The 22,759-nt window shown below is 34.2% G+C and overlaps 1 protein-coding gene across 1 annotated transcript; it reads left to right on the forward strand.

Moving 5' to 3' along the window:
* Positions 1–345: 345 nt before the first annotated feature.
* On the forward strand, positions 346–21,342 carry LOC132741215 (coiled-coil domain-containing protein 18-like; the record flags this gene model as incomplete). The annotated part of the gene is given in 7 exon segments (XM_060729344.1): positions 346–429; positions 2,436–2,516; positions 4,027–4,155; positions 7,465–7,506; positions 9,873–10,199; positions 14,920–15,010; positions 21,256–21,342. Coding segments are annotated over 6 exon segments (718 nt in total), but the record flags the coding sequence as incomplete, so codon positions are not given.
* Positions 21,343–22,759: the final 1,417 nt, after the last annotated feature.

The raw sequence follows: 22,759 nt of genomic DNA on the forward strand, positions 1-22,759 counted from the left end.
TTCTGTATATTATTAAGTACGTATTAGTTTCTGTCCCAGTATTAACCTGGTTTCTGTCCTGTACTAACTTACTTTATATCTAAATTCTTACCTTGTTTCTGAAGACAAACTAACCTGGTTTCTTTTTCAGTTAAAACCTGGTTTTTGTACCAGCACAATTTTTGCTTATGCCCCAATATTTGCTACAAACAGAGTGATAACCAATTATGAAGATTCTAATTTTTATTGTTCCTATTAATTGACTTGGCAACTTCTCATGATGGACCCATTGTTTTACATTTTAGTACAGCATCAAATAATTTGAATTATAGTGGTGAGATATTTATATTTTGTTTTACTTAACAGAATGAAAAAGTAATAAAGATAAAACACCAGATTCAAGCAGGGAAATTGAGGGTGGACTGGTTATTCGACCAGGCTCTGGATGATGTAAGTATTAATTTGATTATTCTTTTAAGCTCACCTGGAAACAAAAATTCTCACAGATGAGCTGTTATGTTTAATAAATGTACTTAAAAAAAGATTATTATTTTTAGCTCACCTGTCACAAAGTGACAGGGTGAGCTTTTGTGATCGCTTTTCGTCCGGCGTCCGTCCGGCGTCCGTCCGTCCGTAAACTTTTGCTTTAAATGACATCTCCTCATAAACCACTGAGCCAATTTCATCCAAACTTCACAGGAATGTTCCTTAGGTGGTCACCTTTAAAAATTGTTCAAAGAATTTAATTCCATGCAGAACTGTGGTTGCCATGGCAACCGATAGAAAAAACTTAAAATATCTTCTTTTAAAAAACCCAAAGAGGTAGAGCTTAGATATTTGGCATGAAACATCTTCTAGTGAGTGTCTACCAAGTTTGTTCAAATAAAAGCCCTGGGGTCAAAATTGGCCCCGCCCCAGGGGGTCATTAATTTTCCCTATATGCATATAGTAAAAACTTAAAAAATCTTCTTTTAAAGAACCCATAGAGCTAGAGCTAAGATATTTAACATGAAACATCTTCTAGTGAGTGTCTACCAAGTTTGTTCAAATAAAAGCCCTGGGGTCAAAATCGGCCCCGCCCCAGGGGGGTCATTGATTTTCCCTATATGCATATAGTAAAAACTTAAAAAATCTTCTATTAAAGAACCGTAAGAGCTAGAGCATAGATATTTAGCATGAAACATCTTCTAGTGAATGTCTACCAAGTTTGTTCAAATAAAAGCCCTGGGGTCAAAATTGGCCCCGCCCCAGGGGGGTCATTGATTTTCCCTAAATGCATATAGTAAAAACTTAAAAAATCTTCTTTTAAAGAACCCAAAGAGCTAGAGCTAAGATATTAAGCATGAAACATCTTCTAGTGAGTGTCTACCAAGTTTGTTCAAATTAAAGCCCTGGGGTCAAAATTGGCCCTGCCCCGGGGGGTCATTGATTTTCCCTATATGCATATAGTAAAAACTTAAAAAATCTTCTTTTAAAGAACCATAAGAGCTAGAGCTTAGATATTTGGCATGAAACATCTTCTAGTGAATGTCTACCAAGTTTGTTTAAATAAAAGCCCTGGGGTCATAATTGACCCCGCTCCAGGGGGTCATAGATTTTCCCTATATGCATATAGTAAAAACTTAAAAAATCTTCTTTTAAAGAACCCAAAGAGCTAGAGCTAGGATATTTAGCATGAAACATCTTCTAATGAGTGTTTACTAAGTTTGTTCAAATAAAAGCCCTGGGGTCAAAATTGGCCCCACCCCAGGGGGTCATTGATTTTCCCTATATGCATATAGTAAAAACTTAAAAAATCTTCTTTTAAAGAAATCAAAGAGCTAGAGCTTAGATATTTAGCATGAAACATGTTCTAATGGGTGTCTACCAAGTATGTTCAAATAAAAGCCCTGGGGTCAAAACTGGCCCCGCCCGGGGGGGTCATTGATTTTCCTTATATGTGTATAGCAAAAACTTAAAAATCTTCTTTAAAAAAAACCAAAATAGCTAGAGTTTCGATATTAAGCTAGAAACATCTTTAAGTAAATATCTACAAAGTTTGTTCAAATAAAAGCCCGGGGGTCAAAACTGGCCCTGCCCCAGGGGTGTCATTGTTTTTAACTATATGTGTATAGTAAAAACCTTAAAAAATCTTCTTTTAAAAAACCCAATGAGCTAGAACTTAGATGTTTAGCATGAAACATCTTCTTATGGGTGTCTACCAAGTCTGTTCAAATAAACAAATAAAAGCCCTTGGGTAAAAATTGGCCCGGGGGTGGGGGGGCCTATATACAGGTGAGCGACCTCAGGGCCATCATGGCCCTCTTGTTTATGGTAATTTTCAAATTTTAAGAAATAGTCACATCTTAAAATTTATATGATCACAATGATTGCTGACTATATCGTTTATATCGTTGAAAATTGACAGTTTTCTTTATTCTGACATTTCTTTGTATATGTCTTGTTTTTATTTAAAGAAAACAGAAATTGAACTACTGACGGAATACATCGAACGTATGGATGGAAAGTTGAAAGAGAAAGATGATATTATTAAAGAGGTAAAAATAATTTTTCTTAGATTGCATAAGTTGCTCTACACTACAAAAATCTTTAGTGACATGTTCAGTTTTTCAAGTGGAACAAAAGAACAAACATGCCTCTTACACTAATCAGAAGAAGATGACACATTTATAACCATTTATACCCTCAGTTCTAACACTATTGGAAATTTTTCTATATAAACAAAGAAGGCCCATAGCGTGCATTATTTAAGAAATAATATATCCCAAACATTGATTTTATCGCTCAATAACATCACTGTTTGGAGTTTGGATGCAAGGAATTATATCACAAGGGCATAGTGATGTTATCAAGAGATAAAATCACCGATTTGGATATATTATTTCGATTCTAACACGACATCAACAAATAAATGTTGCCGTACCTGATATTTAGCTAAATTGCACCTGATTTGTTTCCGTACTTATTTTCAGCGCGTTGCATATTTAGTGGTTACGTCACATGTATATAATGATTACGTCACAAGTCTAAATATAGAACGTCAACAGTGACTTTGTTGCAAAATAACTCACACTTTCGGTTCTTCTGTGTTCAATAGGGAAAAATGCAGGTCGTGTTAGAAATTACAACAATGCACTTGCCGTTCTTATTATCTTTCTGTGTATTTTCACATTGAGGGCGCATTTTGTTTGAAAAATCTGATAAATAAAAAACAATTTTTTGTCGAATTTTCTTGTGAAAACTATCTAGAATGAAAGAAAATGGTCTTACTAAGAAAATGAATCCGAACACCAATATCTTTAATTCAGTCGTTAACGCTGTACAGACGTTTAAAGTGTTGTTAACATGACGTCACAATGTAGCGCCAAACAGCACGTGAAAAACAATCAAATCAAGTACGCTATTTTAATGTCGCAAACGAGTTAAGTTTTACATTTATTTCACTTTTAATAATTTGTATTTCGCTTGAAAAATTATAGAGTGAAATAAAATAAACAAACAAAGTTTTACCAACGTTTTCAAAATTTGTCATTCCCTAATGTTTCTACACACGGTAGATTTAACAACAGTTAATGAATAATAATCACAATGTATAATAATGCATATTTTTCGCTCAAATGCTTTGTAATTAATCACTCAGGCCTATTGGCCTTCGTGATTTTTATTACTAGGCATTTGAACTCAAACCGTGCACTATTCTATAACAATGCACTCAGAATTGATATCTATTTCCTAATTATCTGGATAGCTTTCAAATCAAAGAGGAATGACCATTCAGATCTTCATAGGAAAAGAATTAATGCCTTGTATTCAACAACTACTAGTCTACAATAAGCCCAAATTTGTTCAATAGAAGCATGCTTTTGTTATTTCAAATTGCATGACAGTGACAAAATGTTTTTGTTTCATATAGTTTCTTAATTGAAATTTTATAATATCAGCCCTTAAAAATAGTTTCCAGTTTCTTTGACCACTGCTTTGTTTGCAAAGTAGATGTGGAAGAGTGTTGTTGAAAATTAAATGTTGTTTTACTTTTTTCCTTTATAGAAAATTCGTGATATGAATAGCTTGATTGACTACTGCATAGATTTAGACAAAGAGAAGGACAAGTTAAAGGAAGAGATGAAAAAGTTAGAGAAAGAGAGCCATCAGAAAATAATGGAAGCACAGCAACAGGTAATCATGTTTTGGAAGTCCCCTACTAGTGTATGCATTAAAGAGTTATTGTATGAGTCACACTCACTTAGATCTTAAAGAAGTTTTAAAAATAAGTCTTCTCATAAATTAATGTTCCTAGATTTATTAGAAAGCAACAGATTAATTTCTAAAATAAACATAGATTTATGAGAAAACAATCGCATAGAACAAGGTTGGTTGCAGTGAAGTAATATTAGGGAACCAAGAATCATAATATTACAGTCTATCAACTTTCTTTAGCCTAATTTTGGAGTTAATGTTGAATTGTTCAAGTTTGACATTGATTATTAATGTTAAAATAACCTTGACCATTGAGGTATAATTGTTATATTTTGCTTAAATTCATAAAGCTTTGTTGTTTATCACAAATAAAGTTCATACTTGGACAACCAGACACTGTATTGTCAAATTTTACCAACATCTGGGTGAAATAATTGAATTTTTTGTGTGTAACCTTTTTTTATATTAAATTCAGATTTGTACAAGACCACACATATTATTATGCCCCCTTCTTTGGAAGTGGGGGTAAATTGCTTTGCATTTGTGTCTGTTGGTTGGTCCGTCAGTCCGTAGACCAAATGGTTTCCGATCAATAACTAAAGAACGCTTAGACCTAGCAACTTCAAACTTGATATGATGATTGTACATGACTAGTAGATGACCCGTATTGATTTTGGGGTCAAGGGGTAAAAATCGTTTCCGATCAATAACTGAAGAACACTTATGCTCAGTATATGATCCTTATTGATTTTGGGGTCAAGGGGTCAAAGGTCAAGGTCACATTGACCTTGTAGGTAAAAACGGTTTCTGAGCAATAACTAAAGAATGCTTAGGTGTAGGAACTTCAAACTTGGTATGATGATTGAACGTGACCAGTAAATAACCCCTATAGATTTTGGGGTCAAGAGGTTAAAGGTCAAGGTCACACTGAACTTTTAGGTAAAAACAGTTTCTGATCAGTAACTAAAGAACTCTTTTGGCTATGACCTTCAAACTAAGTTTGATGTTTTTTTCATGACCAGTAGATGACCCCTATGTATTTTGGGGTCAAGGTGTCAAAGGTCAAGGTCACATTGATCTTGTAGATAAAAACAGTTTCCATTGAATAACTAAAGAATGCTTAGGCCTAGGAACTTCAAACTTGGTATAATAATTGTTCATGAGCAGTAAATGACCCCTATTGATTTTTTTGGGACAAAGGGTCCAAGGTCAAGGTCACATTTACCTTGTAGTGTATAAATGGTTTCTATCAATAACTTAGGAACGCTTAGGCCTTGGAACTTCAAACTTGGTATGATGATTTTTCATGACCAGTAAATGACCCCTATTGATTTTGGGATCAAAGGTCAAGGTCACATGGACCTTGTAGGAAAAAACAGTTTCAGATCAATAACTTGACAACCAATGGACTGTTGTCCCTCAAACTTTGTAGGTTCATTGGACTTGGCCAGTAAATGACTCCTGTTGATTTTGGGGTCAAAGTCATATTGACCTTGTAGGTAAAAAAGAGTTTCCAATCAATAACTTGACAAGCCATGGGCTGTTGGCCCTCAAACATTGTAGGTGCATTGTTCTGGGCAAGTCATGACCAGTAGATAACCCCTATTCAGCATGCCCACTCAATTTTAAATGTAGGGGTACATGTACCCCCTGTCATTGAAAATTGGGGGTACATTTCAAAATCTGGGGGTACACATAAGTTTAAACATGTTTTTGTTTGTAAGAACATTTTATATAAATGTAGTATAATATAGCATAATTATTGTTTTGTTTTGTTAATATTTTTCATGAAATATTTTATTTTAATGCATCAACACATGGAAATCGTTTTTTGTTTGGTTTTCTTTTTTTTTCACCTTTATACCAAATAAAATTTTATTCTGGTTAAATAAGTCCACTCTATAGACAAAAAGTTTATATTTGTTAAAGAAAATCGTGTACAGCTTCACACAGTGTGTTAGAGATTCATCCGATCGACAATTATTTTAGCAAATATCTTCAAAATGGGGGCAAATTGAAGATCGATATTTAAAGATTTAATGCTGATTTAATAATAAAAGTACAATTCATTCTCATGTTTGGCTTGGAAACTGAGAATTTTTGCGAAATTTTAGGGTTTCTGAAATTCCGGCGAACGTGAAATCGCCGATGTTCGGGATCAATTTTCGGATCGAAGAAAAGCGTACGTGTATTTTGGTAAGTTGTCCTGGCATTTCGGCACAATATGTTAAATTATTAAAACTCTTATAGAACGTTTTTGCAAGAATGAAACGAAAGCAAAATTTTGCTTAGAAAGTTCCGAAAATTTCGAGAATAATTCAAAATTACACTCATTTGTTTGAGAAAACAGTTTAAACTTGCGGCGTAAATAGTCGATATTCTTATCCTTTTGTCGGTAAAATTTGCTAATTTCCAATCAACAGTTGATCAAAGATGTTAAATTATCACCTCTTGTTATATCTGGTAATTACATGTACAGCGCGTGTATACATTAGTCTGATCTCTATTGCGTGATAATGATTGAAAGTGTTATCGCTGATTGGCTAATCGCTTCACGGGTCGATTTGCATAGGACCGCCTACCTATAGACTGACACGCGCTGACGTATTTGTGTATTTGTGGTCGTTTGATGCGTCCCCAGGCAAAATTAAGCGTACATAGGCTATCCCAAACATTCATTCTGACGATTTTACTTTGCGTGCATGTACCCCCTGCTTACAATTTTTATGCGTGCATCTAGAATTTTGTGCGTGAATTACGCACTGTAGTGCGTGAATGGGCATGCTGCCTATTAATATATTTGGTCACTAGGTCAAAAGTCGGTTACAATGACCTGACCAAATGACTAATTGGCTGCTGATAGGGGGCATACATGTTTTACAAACATCTTGTTGCCACTCTGACATGTTAATTGTTCAAGTTTGACCTTAAAGTGACCATGACAGTCATGGTCAAATTGTTGATTGTGCTTTAATTTCCATAACTATGTTATTAATATATAGATTTGAATCATACTTTTAAAAAAGCAATTCTAGTGACCATGAACATGGGCGTATACATGTAGATGAATTTAAGAATGACCTGACATGCTTACAATCTTAAATGTCAAGGTCAAATATGATTGAAATTTCAATTCAATTTTGTGCAAAAAAAATGTTTATTCAGACACCCTTCACAAAAATATTCTTCCTATGATGAGTTTTAGAAATAAGAAACAGTGAAATGGCTCCCACTCAGCAGTGCCTCCTGTTTGAAATATAATAAATTATGCATTTATTTTATTTGCAGAAAAAAGCAGAAGTGAAAGAGCAGAAGATCATTACCAGAGAAGTGAGATTCAATTTTATGATTTGTAAAACTTTAAGATATATGCTTAAATTTGATTTTTGAAAATATTACTTATAGCTACAGAACCTCTTTGTAAATATAAAATAAACATGTTTTGACTTAACACAAAGTTGATATGTGATGTTTAAAATTCCACACACACTATAGTTGGTCACAGTGTGAATATAATAAGTGTTTTTAAGAAAATACCAATTTTACTTGACCTGTTACAGTGTAATAGGGAAAGCAACTGATTTTACAAATGGAGTTAATTTATTCTTCCATTGAAATTAGAAGTTGAGTTAGATTTTCATATAACTCAATTCTGTGATTAAAGTATTTTACTCAAAGCCCTAAGTGTCAAATATGGCAAAACATTGTTAACACTCTAAATTAAGGTCGTTGACTTCAAACCACTTACCCCTCACCTCTGTGGGTTCGAATCCCTACAGGGACTTTGGAATCTTTCATGTGAGGAAGCTATCCAGCTAGCTTACAGAACGTCAGTGGTTCTACTCAGGTGCCCGTTCGTGCCTGAAAAAATGCATGGAGGGACACCTGAGGTCTTCCTCCACCAGTAAAGCTGGAACGTTGCCAAATGACCTATAGAAATGACCTATACTGTGTCTGTGTGACGTAAAACCCAAATCAAACAAAATCTAGGGGCTACTGTTTTAGCCCAAATATCCTAGAAATTGGTCAGGAAGACTGCTTTGATGATTTCTAGGTCAAGTTCAAATATGTGACACTCTGGGTCAAAAACTAGGACATACAGCCCAAATATGGAAAAACCTTGTTATGATCACACACAACACTCTGTTATGATCTAAATATCCTTGAAATTGGCCAGAAAGATTGTTTTGGCCATTTCTAGGTCAAGTTCAAATATGGGTCACCTGGGGTTAAAAACTAGGTCACACAGCTCATATGTGAAAAAACTTTTTTAACACACTCTAAGGAGATACTGTTCCTGTCCAAATATCCTGGAAATTGGTGAGAAAGGTTCTTTTTTATGATTTCTAAGTCAAGATTTAATTTGGGTCACTTTGGTTCAAAAACTAGGTCACACAGCTAAAATATTCTAAAACCTTGTTAACATTTTAGAGGTTACTGTTTTGATACAAATATTCAGGCAATTGGTCAGAAAGTTGTTTTGTTAGTTTCTAGATCAAGTTTGAATATGGGTCACCTTAGGTTAAAAACTAGGCCACACAGCACAAATATGGAAATTCTTGTTAACACTCTCGAGACTATTGTTTTAATCCAAATATCCTTGACTTTGGTCAGGATGGTTCTTTTGATGAAGTCAAGTTTGAATATAGGACACCTGGATTCAAAAACTAGGTCACGCCTCAATATGGAAAAACCTTGTTAACATTTTAGGGGCTACTGTTCTAGTCCAAATATCCTGGTAATTGGTCAGAAAAGTTGTTTTGATGATTTCTAGATCGTTTGAATATGGGTCACTTTGGGTTAAATACTAGGTCATACAGTCCAAATATGGAAAAACTTTGTTAACCCTCTAGAGGCTACTACTTTTTTGATCCAACTATTCTGGAAATTGGTCAGAAAATTGTTATGATGATTTTAAGGTTCAGTTTGAATATGGGTCATCTCTGGTCAAAAACTAGGTTACACAGCCCAAATATTGGAAAGCCTTGTTAACATTCTTAGGGATTTATTTTCTAACTATTCTGAAAATTGGTCGGAAAAGATTGTTATGTTGATTTCTAGGTCAAGTTCAAATCTGGGAAACTAGGGTTCTATAGCTAGGTCACACAGCCTCTAGGACTACTGTTTTGATCCAAATGTCCTGGACTTTGGTCAGAAAGATTGTTATGATGATTTCAAGGTCAACTTTGAATATGGGTCATCTTGTGTCCAAATCTAGGTCACACAGCCCAATTATGGAATAACCTTGTTAACATTCTAGAAATTACTGTTTTTATCCAAATATTCTGGAAATAGATGAGAAAGGTTGTTTTGATGATTTCTAGGTCAAGTTTAAATATGGGTCATCTGTGGTAAAAACTAGGTCACACAGCCCAAATATAGAAATAAAACATTGTTAACACACTAGGGGCTACTTTTACGGTCTAATTTTCTTTTCAAATTGGTCCGAAAGATTGTAATGATGATTTTAAGGTCAAGTGCCATAATGGGTTACCTGTGGTCAAACACTAGGTCACGCAGCCCCAATATTTAAAAACATTGTTAACACTCTTGGGGATACTGTTCCAGTCCAAATATCCATAATCATGTGAGTGATGTAAGGTCCATCATGGCCCTTTTGTTTTAGAAAAAGTAAAAAAGTTGAGCGTTGCCTATGCCCGGGGCTGGCTAATGTTAAACTTTGTTCTCTTTTTTAGCTTAATAAATATGCTAGATACTTGGAGAGTAAGACAGAGAGTTTGAAAAGGAAAAGCTGCAGGAATGATCTCCAAATAGAAGGCCTGCAAAAGGAGAATGATAGGCTTTATAAGAAATTGGAACTTGATGCATATTTCTTCGATAAGAAAATAAAAATCAAGAAGCGCAAAATTGCCTTCCTTAATGATATCTATTTGAGAGAAGTGGACCAGAAAAATCAGTTGAAAACTGAAAAAGAGAATCTTGTAAGGATAATAAGAGGACAAGACTGCCAAAGAAAAGAAGTAGAAAGATTGAAAAAAGAAATTAAATGTTTGGAACAGCAGGTAATTTTGGTTTGTTTTTCTTTATTTTTTTAGCATATTTATTAATTCCCTGCTGCATAGCAGGAGAAGATCTTTATCTTATCCATAGCTTTTAAACTAATGAATAAAAAATGGACACAAATGGTCACCATTATGAGATGATGTGCAAAGCAAAGGGCGAAACTAAAACCAAATTGCTACCTTTAAGGTCAATGTCACTTTTAAAGATAAAAAAATTCAATGCCAAAAGTTTTTATTTTGTGTTTTCTTTGAAATTAATAAAAAGTTCTTTGAAATTACTTTGCACAATCTGATATCACCATTATGAGAAGATGTGCAAAGCTTAACATTTAGATTGCTACCCTCAAGTTGAAAGTCACTCTTACAGGTCAAATGTAAGAATGTCCATTTATTTCTGTCTGCAAACTAATGAAAGATTTTTAACTCACCTGAGCTTGCTGGGGGTGAGCTTTTACGATTGTTGAATGTCCTTCATCTGTCCATAGTTAGTTTGTTAACACTCCTAGTGGTCACATTTTTGCCTCAATCATTATCAAACTTGGTCAGGATGCTTGTCTAAGTAATTGTTTGGATGAGTTCAATTTTGTTTGGGTCTCAGAATGTCAGAAAAGTGAAGGTTGTGAGATTATAAACCAATTTGTTTTTGTATAGTGCCACCAATGCTTTCCAGTGTTTTAACTGTAGTAAATTGGCTATAAGACTAATTGCAACACTGATATTCAATTCAATGTTTATTTGACTTAAACAATTTAAAAAAAAATGAGTTGCCTTAACTGGGATTTGAACTCCCGACCTCTCGATTCCTAAGCGAGCGTGCAAACCCCTCGGCCACGGTGAAGTTATAATTTAATGGTCTGAAGAAAACCATATTATTCAAAATTAGGGTTTGTAACTCTTATTATTTCAACGCTAAACCTGTTGTTTAACACAGATGTAAATAATCATGGAGCTTACTATAAGCATGTATATCTATAATGAATAAAACAATATTAGAAATCTTCGACCATTCGGGAACTATTTTGCTTGAAAATTAATGCGCCTGTCATTTGACAATCTTTATGCAGTGATCTCCCCTGAATTTTTCGGTGTTAGTGTACATATAAAGGGAAGTAACCGCTTCAATAAAGCGGACTACTTTCGGCATTTGCAATTAACAGCATCAGTGTCTGAAATTTCGCTACCATTATTTGTTTGGTCTGACGACCCAAACAAATAAAAACGTTAAAAAGGTCACAGGAGCTTAAAATAGAAAAGCCTTGTTAACACTCTAGTGGCTACTATTTTGATCCCAATATCCTGGTCAGAAAGTTGTTTTGAGGATTTCTAGGTCATTTACCTAGGGTCAAAAACTAGGTGACTCAGCCCAAATATATAAAAACCTTGTAGGGGTTACTGTTCCAGTCCAAATATCCTTGAAATTGCTCAGAAAGGTTTTTATGATGATTTTTAGGTCAAGTTCAAATATGGTTCACCTGGTGTTAAAAACTAGGTCACACAGCCCAAATATGGAAAAACTTTAACACTCTAGAGGCTACTGTTTTGATCCAAATATCGTGGAAATTGGTCTGAAAGGTTTTGATGTTTTCTAGGTCAAGTTTGAATATGGGTCATCTTGAGTCAAAATCTAGGTCACACAGCCCAAATTAAATATAATAAAAACCTTGTTAAAACATTAGAGGCTTCTGTTTTGATCCAAATATCCTGGAAATTTGTCTGATAGCTTGTTAACACACTTGGGGTTTCTGTTTCAGTTTAAATTTCCCGGAAATTGGTCAGAATGATTGTTGTGATGATTCCAAGGTCAAGTTTGAATATGGGTCAACTTGGTTCAAAAACTAGGTCACACAGCTCAAATAGAGTGCTGTTTCCACAAAAAAAAAAGTGCTTTTAGCCTGCTGGACAAGTATTAACAATTTTTCAAATTTTGATAAAACTCATCGAAAGGGACCCCTGGATAAAACGTACTCGCTTATAACGATCTTACGGCTATAACAAACCATTTTTTCATTCCCCAAATGACGGAAAACATTTAAATTTCCTCGGTTATAACAAATTGTTATAATTGAAATATCGGGATGCGCTTGATTAGGATCAGTACATGAATAACGCTATCCGATAATTAAACAATCGAATGATTGCACAAGTTTGTTATGGCTTCAGGGAATAAAGATTTTGATAAAATGTTCTTACAATATAATTTCCTACTTGTTACGGAAAATTTGTATTTCACACCCTCAGTTGATTGCTGTAAATACCTGATAATTGCCAAATAATCGATTTTTATGCCCCCACAGAGTGGGAGCATATAGCGTTGCACTTGTCCGTCCGAGTGTCCGTCACGCCGTACGTCCCGAAATCTTGTGAACGCAACTCCTCTTAAACCGGATGGCAGATTTTGCTTAAACTTCCAGGGATGAACAACCTTAATGTGTAGATGGTAGTAAAGGAAGGAATTTTTGCTGCGACCAAATTTAACAGAATTATGGCCCTTTGTTGATTTTTTCACTATATACTATGTAGAAATCTTGTGAATGCAACTCATCTTAAACCGGATGGCAGATTTTGCTTAAACTTCCAGGGATGAATAACCTTAATGTGTAGATGGTAGTAAAGGGAGGAATTTTTGCTGCGACCAAATTTAACAGAATTATGGCCCTTTGTTGATTTTTTCACTATATACTATGAAGAAATCTTGTGAACGCAACTCCTATTAAACCGGTTGGCAGATTTTGCTTAAACTTCCTGGGATGAACAACCTTAATGTGTAGATGGTAGTAAAAGAAGGCATTTTCGATGCGACCAAATTTAACAGAATTATGGCCCTTTGTTGATTTTTTTCACTATATACTATGAAGAAATCTTGTGAACGCAACTCCTATTAAACCGGTTGGCAGATTTTGCTTAAACTTCCTGGGATGAACAACCTTAATGTGTAGATGGTAGTAAAGGAAGGAATTTTTGCTGCGACCAAATTTAACAGAATTATGGCCCTTTGTTGATTTTTTCACTATATACTATGTAGAAATTTTGTGAACGCAACTCCTCTTAAACCGGATGGCAGATTTTGCTTAAACTTCCAGGGATGAACAACCTTAATGTGTAGATGGTAGTTAAGGAAGGAATTTTTGCTGCGACCAAATTTAACAGAATTATGGCCCTTTGTTGATTTTTTCACTATATACTATGTAGAAATTTTGTGAACGCAACTCCTCTTAAACCGGATGGCAGATTTTGCTTAAACTTCCAGGGATGAACAACCTTAATGTGTAGATGGTAGTAAAGGAAAGAATTTTTGCTGCGACCAAATTTAACAGAATTATGGCCCTTTGTTGATTTTGATTTTTCAATTTGTGGCACATGTAGTCCAAAAAATATTTGACCTAGAGTCATAAGATTGACAGAACAGTGGCGTGTGGGGGCATCCGTGTCCTATGGACACATTTCTAGTTTTGTTTGCAATATTAACCAAACGATAATAAACAAAGAAAACAAATGGTAAGAACTTTATAGACAATTAATACATGAATAAATACTTGTACCATGTACATGATATATTGCTCAATAAAATGCCCTGCATTATATAACTGCTGAAGTATTTGAATACCGGTTACATCGGTAACCAGTGAAGAGTATGGCATTTTCACGGCAAATTTCCCCCTCCAGACAAGTCAGCAAGTTGCTGCTACTTCGCTTTTAACGAACTTCGGATATAACGAACGATATTTTAATGTCCCATTGAGTTCGTTATAACCGGAGTCAACTGTATACCAAATTACTGGAATCATTTAGTTTTCATATAGACATATAGGCAAAATTAAAACTGTTCAATAGAATTTCTTTAAACTTGGCATGTTGTTAGAATATTAAAACAGAAACATTTTAAACAGAAAAAAAATTGGGGTCATGGTTCTCATTTTCTAGTTATCTGCCCTTGAATTGGACTTTTTCGTTAAATTCAAGGGCAGATAATTTACAATGAAGGGGAAACAATACATTTCTTTTTCTTATTTTCATGAAGGTCACCTTCGTTTTAGTCAATATGCAAAATTTCAAGAATGAATTTAGAGTGGATAGTTTGTTTTTTTCACTTCATCTTTTAACCTGTGCATTTTTTCTTAAAAATGGCCTATTTTTTAAGAATTTTAAGTACCTTTATTTTCATTGAAAAAAAAGAAGACAGAAACGATATAAGGAATTGCATGTTATAAAGTATTGTACTCAACAATAAAAAGAAAAACAAAATAAAGCAGAAGTCAAAACAAGAATTCATTTTCATTTAAGTATGTATAAGTTATCTGCCCTTGAAATGACCTCAAATAAGTAGAAATTCTGATTCAGGGGCAGATAACTCAAAAACAAGAACAGTGACACTAATTTTTTTCCCGCTTAAAAAGTTTTTGTTATCATATTCTAACAACATGCCAAGTTTAAAGAAATTCTATTGAACAGTTTTCATTTTGCCTATATGTCTATATGAAAACTCCCGAAAACGTCCTTAATTCCACTAAGCAAGTTAGCCATCAAAATGAAAAAGTGAATTGAAAATTATCATTAATAACTTTCAAAAACTTTTGTTTAGATTCTGATAAATGATAATACAATGATCCTTGAAATGTGTTGTACAAAAATGATTAAAACAAGATGGCATACTTCTTGAAGATAAGAAGAAAATCATCGTTGAAAGATTTTTACCTTATCAATTTATTTTATCATTTATTAGTTAGAGCCTGTGGCTGTTTCTGCATGTATGGAGATGGGATATAGCCATGAGGAGGTGACGAGAGCCTTACATTTTCTTCATGAAAGACAAGGTATGTTATAAAGTTTTGAATAAATTGTTGATATACAATAGTGTGTAGTGTTACTTACATTATAAAGTGTTGCTGTTAAAACCATTCAGATATTATGTGATATAATAGGCATTTCTTGTTTATAAAGTTGTCATTTTGAGCTGAACATGGAATTTGGTTAAGTTTTCATAATTTTGTTATTTATGTATACATACATGGAAAAAAAAAAACACTTTTGACCAAATGGACATGTTGAATAATTCAGATATGACCTTGACGTTTAATTGACCTTGACCATCAAGGTCAGATGATATTGAATTTCCAACAACTGGACTAGACAGACCTATTTAAATAAAAAAAAGGGAATATTTCTTTTTCAATTTTCTTTTTAAAGATTTGGTTAAACCATTTATATAATTGCTTTCAGAAAAAGTAAAAAAGTGAAGCATTGCCTCCTTTGTGTCATTTTAGATTTATTGATGTCATAGAATTATTTGTTTTATTATTTATATCATAATTAATGGGACACAATATGTTCACATATAAAATTTCACGTAATGAAGTAAATGAGTGAGCTCAGTATTTTGAAATCTGTTTATTAGCTCACATGACACATGAGGACAATGTCCTCAAGGTGAGCTTTTGTGATGGCCCATTGTCCGTTGTCCATCGTCCGTCCATGTGTCCATCAGTCAATCTGTGCATGCGTCAACAATTTTTTAGCTCACCTGAGCGAGCTCTAGGTGAGGTTTTAGGATAGTTGAATGTCCGTTGTCCGTCGTCCGTCTTCACTTGTTTGTTAACACTCTAGTGGTCACATTTTTGCCTCAGTCATCATCAAACTTTTTGATGATTTCTAGGTCAAGTTCAAATAAGGGTCACCTGGGGTATAAAACTAGATCACACCACCCAAATGTGAAAGAAACCTTGTTAGCACTCTAGTGGTCACATTTTTTAGCTCACCTTGCACATAGCCCAGGTGAGCTTTTAGGATGGCCAATCAAATGTGTCCGGCGTCTGTCCACATTTTATTCAAACAACATCTTCTATAATACTATAATTCTTTGGCCAATATTAATGAAACTTGGCAGAAATACTCTTTGTATGAAGCTCTATCAAGATTGTTTAAAGAATGCCATTCCATGCTAAACTCTGGTTGCTATGGCAACTAAAAGAAAAAACTTAAAAAGTTCTTATACTTCAAAATGGAAAGGGCTAGAGCTTAGATATTTCTCACAAGGCATTTGCTTGTTGGTTTCTACAAAGTGTATTTAAATTATGGTCTAGAGTTGAAAATTGGTCTAAAGGTTGTTTTTTTGCAAGGTTATATAGACTTTCTTTGTAGGGATAAATTAAGATAGTGTATCTTGTACTTTTTTGTCTCAACAGACATTGTTATGAAGATTTTTTTGTAAAAGCATAAGAAAGATGAAAAGTTTGTTGAATGTGAATTTTTATTCAAAACAGAGTCAATCAGAATAGCACAAATTTGAGAGCTACAGTGAAGTTAATTTCCCCCATTCAGTAATAGATTCTTCCATTAATTTTGTAACATTATCAGAAAGGAGACTGTGTCATTTCCAAAAAAACAATGTAAAATATTTCAGTTCCTGACAATGACTTGCACATTCTATTGTGTAAGATATTGCACAAAGAAACGAAAGTGAACAAAAATTGTTGTATTTTTTCACAAAAGTTAGTTGATTAAGATAAAAGTTTAATTTACAGTACAGATATTACTTTGATACATCCTTTTGGTTTGCGGGAAAAATTATATATTTCAACATCGTCTACACCAGTCTTTTGATGAACAAATTATGTCATAGTATTTCATTCTGAGAACAAACATACGATTCAAATCATTAAATAATGCATACCAATCAGTCCATAAAAAAACTTTTCTGCCTCAGAAAACATCTGTATCAATCTGACCTCAAGTTGAGATTTTAAATAGAACTAAACCGGAAGTATGATGAAACGTCCGCCATGTTAAAAAAAAAATTGAGAAAAAACATAAACTCGTATTTCATAACAAAGAAGTGAAGATGAATACAATTATTGATGTGCTTCGTTGAAACAGGTATTTTGTTAACTATTTGTGAAGTATTAAGGCATGACATTCAGTATTTATGTAAATATCACCTCCTGTGTTATGATTTATATAATTGTACATGTACACATGTGTTATTGACCTCAATAAATGTAAGGGAAAATGGAACAATAATTATGGTAATTATCCATGGTGCTAGTAATACCTAATTATCTTTATCATATTGTTTACTAAGCAAGAAAATTACGTATTTTTAAAATTACCTTACCTCACAATATTATCAATTTAAACTTGAAAATCTTCTCAAAATGACTTCCTAAACAGTTATTTTTGAAACATGAAAATGGTTCACATGTAGAAAAATAAGACAAGAAAAAACTGATTTGACTCATGAAAATTTTGGTCAAACAGTCTGCCAAGTGAAATCCTGACCTTCCTGAGATCCCTGCTGTTTGTTGTTGTTTTTTTAGAAAGGGGTGTTCTAATATGATAAACCACAGAATTGCTTGGGGGTTAGATCCTGCCCCCAACATTATACCCCTGAGTAAACGCTATCAAAAAATATTTAAATATTTAAACACAAATGGGATATCTGTATAATACTGGTTTTCGAAAAAATTTTACATATATGAAAAAAAAAAAGTACTGTTTACACCATCATGTATTGAGACTTGATTTCTGGCAGGCAGGCTAATTGGTTGGGCCAATTTTTCGTAACAGTTTTCTCGGCAACTACTTATCAGAGCCTCATGATATTTAGTATACAGCATTAACACTTTGTCCCATATCATGGGATTCGATTTCAGGTCTGTCGCTCATCCACTTCATGTTTACTGACTTAGTTAAATTCATAATAATGGTCAATAATTTTTCGTAACAATTTTCTCAGCAACTACTTATTACAGCCTCTTGATATTTGGTATACAGCATTTACATGTAGTCACATACCATGGGATATGATTTCAGGTATGTGGCTCATCCACTTCCCGTTTGCTGACTTAGTTAAATTTTCGGGATTAATTGAAAATGGAAGGAAATTTCCCTAACAGTAATGAGTTTTCTCAGCAACTACATATCACAGCCTCTTGATATTTGGTATTGTGACTGCATCCCAAGTTCAGGTCCATCGCTTATCCACTTCCTGTTCACCAACTTAGTTATATGTTCGACATTAATGGTAGGAAATCTTTGTAACATGTCATCACAGCCTCATGAGTCATGTTTTTAGCTCACCTGTCACAAAGTGACAGGGTGAGCTTTTGTGATCGCTTTTCGTCCGTCCGTCCGTAAACTTTTGCTTCAAATGACATCTCCTCATAAACCACTAAGCCAATTTCATCCAAACTTCACAGGAATGTTCCTTTGGTGGTCACCTTTAAAAATTGTTCAAAGAATTTAATCCCATGCAGAACTCTGGTTGCCATGGCAACCGAAAGAAAAAACTTTAAATATCTTCTTTTAAAGAACCCAAAGAGCTAGAGCTAAGATATTTGGCATGAAACATCTTTTTATGAGTGTCTACCAAGTTTGTTCAAATAAAAGCCCTGGTGTCAAAATCGGCCCCGCCCCAGGGGGTCATTGATTTTCCCTATATGCATATAGTAAAAACTTAAAAAATCTTCTTTTAAAGAACCCAAAGAGCTAGAGCTAAGATATTTAGCATGAAACATCTTCTAGTGAGTGTCTACCAAGTTTGTTCAAATAAAAGCCCTGGGGTCAAAATTGGCCCCGCACCAGGGGGGGTCATTGATTTTCCCTATATGCATATAGTAAAAACTTAAAAAATCTTCTTTTAAAGAACCCAAAGAGCTAGAGCTAGGATATTTAGCATGAAACATGTTGTAATGGGTGTCTACTAAGTTTGTTCAAATAAAAGCCCTGGGGTCAAAATTGGCCCTGCCCCGGGGGTCATTGATTTTCCTTATATGTGTATAGCAAAAACTTAAAAAACCTCTTTGAAACAATCCCAAATAGCTAGAGTTTAGATATTAAGCATGAAACATCTTCTAGTGAGCGTCTACAAAGTTTGTTAAAATTAAAGCCCTGGGGTCAAAATTGGCCCCGCCCCAGGGGTGTCATTGTTCTTAACTATATGTGTATAGTAAAAACTTAAAAAATCTTCTTTTAAAAAACCCAATGAGCTAGAGCTTAAATGTTTAGCATGAAACATCTTCTTATGGGTGTCTACCAAGTTTGTTCAAATAAAAGCCCTTGGGTTAACTCTGCCGGGGGGGGGGGGGGAAGGTCATTGTTTTTCCTTATATGTGTATAGCAAAAACTTAACGACATGAAACATCTTCTAATGGGTGTCTTAATTCCAAGTTTGTTCAAATAAAAGCCCTGGGGTTTAAACTGGCCCCGCTTCCGGGGCCTATATACAGGTGAGCAACCTCGGGGCCATCATGGCCCTCTTGTTTGGTATACAAATGCAACTTGGCTATTTTTGTCTTTGACCCATTTTTCTTGAAGTATTATCCAAATTTGTACTTCGTCTTGTTTATTATGATGTCATTGTTAAAATTTTCATGATGTAAGCACGCTACAGGGAGTGTATTTTTTAGCAACCTGTACTTTAAAGAAAAGAAAAAAAGAAGTATTTCTATACACTTGTTTGCATTCATGTTGACCAAAAATACTTTACATTTGTCACTAACCTTTAAATGACATTAAAGAATTTTATACACCTGTTGCTTGTTTTAAAAAAGAAAAATATTTATAAGATCTATTCCTTAAGGTGAGCGATATAGGGCCATCATGGCCATCTTGTTTACTCAATTGTCATCATACTTGGTCAGGATGCTTTTCTAGGTAATTGCTGAGATGAGATTGAACATGAGTCATCTCGGATGAAAAACTAGGTCACAGCAGCTTAAGATAGAAAAATCTTGTCAACACACTAGTGGCTACAGTTTTGATCCAAATATTCTTGCAATTGATCAGGAACGTTGTTTTGATAATTTCTGGGTCAAGTTCGAATATAGGTCATCTCTGGTCAAAAACTAGGTCACAGAAGCTAAAAATAGAAAAGTCTTGTTAACACTAGCTGCTGCAGTTTTGATCCAAATATTCTTGCAATTGAACAGGAAGGTTGTTTTGATGATTTCTGGGTCAAGTTTGAATATGGGTCATATCAGGTAAAAACTAGGTCACAGGAGCTAAAAATAGAAAAGTATTGTTAACACTAGTGGCTGCAGTTTTGATCCAAATGTCCTGGAAATTGGTCAGAGGTTGTTTTGATGATTTTTAGGCAGGGTATTAGAAAACCCTGATTTCTAGGTCAAGTTCAAATATGGGTTGTCTCGTTCAAAAGCTAGGTCACAGCAGCTAAAAGTAGTGAAATCTTGTTAACACTATAGTGGCTACTATTTTGATCCAAATATCCTGGAAATTTGTCTGCAAGTTTGTTTTGATGATTTCTATGTCAAATTCGAATATGGGTTTCCAGGGGTCCAAAACTAGGTCACACTGCCCAAATATTGAAAAACCTTGTTAACACTCTAGAGGTCACATTTTTTTACTCTATTGTCATCAAACTTGGTCAGGATGCTTATCTTAGTAATTGCTCGGCCAGATGAGCGATCTAGAGCCATCTTGGCCCTCTTGTTTTTAAAGAATCTTTAAAAAATCTTCTTGTAAAAAATGGAAAGGGCTAGAGCTTAGATATTTGACATTAAACATCTTGCCCCAGGGGTCATTGATTTTCCTTTTATGTATATATTAAAAACATAAGAAGATCTTCTTGTGAAAATTCAAAAGGGATAGAGCGTAGTTATTTGGCATGAAACATTTTCTAGTAGATGTCTATCACGTTTGTTTAAATGAAAGCCCTAGGGTCAAAATTGGCCGGGTCCCAGGGGATTGAGGTTGATTGTCCAATCCCCAGCAAGGTCAAATGTTTGTTTTCCTTATCATTTTCTGTCATCTTTTTATTAGCTCACCTCTCACTTAGTGACAGACTGAACTGTTTAATAAAATGGTCGCCAGAACTAACAATATCTAAACGGCTTGTTCAATTTTGAAATAATTTTGCCCCAAAAAATTTCCTTGGTGATATTGTACAAAAATTGTTCAGATTAAGCTGATCCTTTTTGCAAATTGTGCTTTTGGGGTGAGAAAGGGGCTTCACTTTGCCCGTTTACTTATTTCTCAGGTGAGTGATCAAGGGCCCTCTGGGCCCTCTTGTTTGTAAGAAAATATCTTTTCTCTGTTATATTAGGGTGCACAGCTCTGAGTGAGTGTTTGATGAGAATATTGATGGAAATGGAGGAGGAAGAGGAACCTCAAGGAGCAGTTGGTGGCCAAGGTATGGCAGTGGTTTTTACAGGTGTCTGAAATAAATTCATTCTTTTCAAATCATCAAATGATGATTATTTTTGTGGTGAGATCTGAGCACATATAAAAGTCAAATTATTATCAAAGCTTTAATAAGTGCACCATTTTCTTAAAAAAGTAGCTTTGATTTATTCAAAGGTTGTTTGCCTGTGTTCAGTAAAAGACCTGTGATGTTTGAAGTTTACCAAAGTCCCTTTTTACGCATAACCTGTAAACCCAGTAAGCTTGATATATCTTCCATTTTAAACTGACAAAGACCATTGCATCAGTAATTTATGTATTTTTCTTGAAATTTCAGGTTAAGGAAGTGGAAAAAGGAAGAAAAGTGGAAGTTTAAAATGCATGGATGCAGATTTCACTTGCATTTTAAGGGTTTTATGTTAAATTATTCACAGTGATTGTACTTAATCAAGAGACAAGGCTTCCTAGCTGTGCATATAACCCTTAATTTGTACTGACATTTGAATTGTTATACTAAATGTTGAAATGATGCATATAGCTTGAGAATTGTACTTTGAGTCTGACTTTATAATTGTGATGGATATATGTTGATGTAGGATTATATATTTACAAAATATTTTTCTGTACTAACTAATTACATCATTTCATTATACAATGTAGATTATGAAGTTTGCTTTAATTATAATCATTTCAACTATTACATTAATCTGAAGTTTGCTGCCATCTATGTTTTGGCCACTATGGTATGTTAAAGTAAAGATAAGTTCAAATGTAAAAGTAAAGAGAAGTCCAAGAAGATAGTCCTGTATCTCCACCGAGCATCAAACTTACTTAGAGAAGCTATAACCTTCTATAATAATTTCCAGAGGACAACAAGTTGATGACAATACGAAAACCATATTCACCCTCTACCGATGTGATGAAAAGTTATTTGTTGATTAAAGAAGGGAAGTAGACAATAATTTGTTGAATCATGTAAAAGAATAGCCAAGTTTACAATTTTTTGTTGCTGTATGTAGGAAAGTTGTCAATTACTTGTTGATTTATAAAGAGAAGTTGGCAATGAAGTGTAGAAAACAGGTTTGTTCTGGTACAGAACCAATCACATTTATTATTACCTGGCGGTAAATGAAATGGAGTAAAACTTACACCATAATCCAAACTAAAAAAATCAGTCAGATGTCAACCAGGATTTAATTTGTAAAATCAGCAGCTGCTAGTTATGTTAAGCAAGTTTACATGGCAACATGTTCCATGAAAAAAATCCTACAGCTCCTTTCTAGTTGATTTTTTTTTTTTTTTTTAGAATGTTCTATAAGAAGAAATTTTCTGCAGAAATAGTTTTGTTTGTTTGACAGGGCTAAATTGCGTCTCTGTAGTATGAACAGGACATGAAGTATTGATATTTCAGTGGAGATACAAGATTA

Source organism: Ruditapes philippinarum, unplaced genomic scaffold, assembly GCF_026571515.1.
Source record: "Ruditapes philippinarum isolate M1 unplaced genomic scaffold, ASM2657151v2 ctg13624_1_1_1_1, whole genome shotgun sequence".
NCBI lineage: Eukaryota > Metazoa > Mollusca > Bivalvia > Venerida > Veneridae > Ruditapes > Ruditapes philippinarum.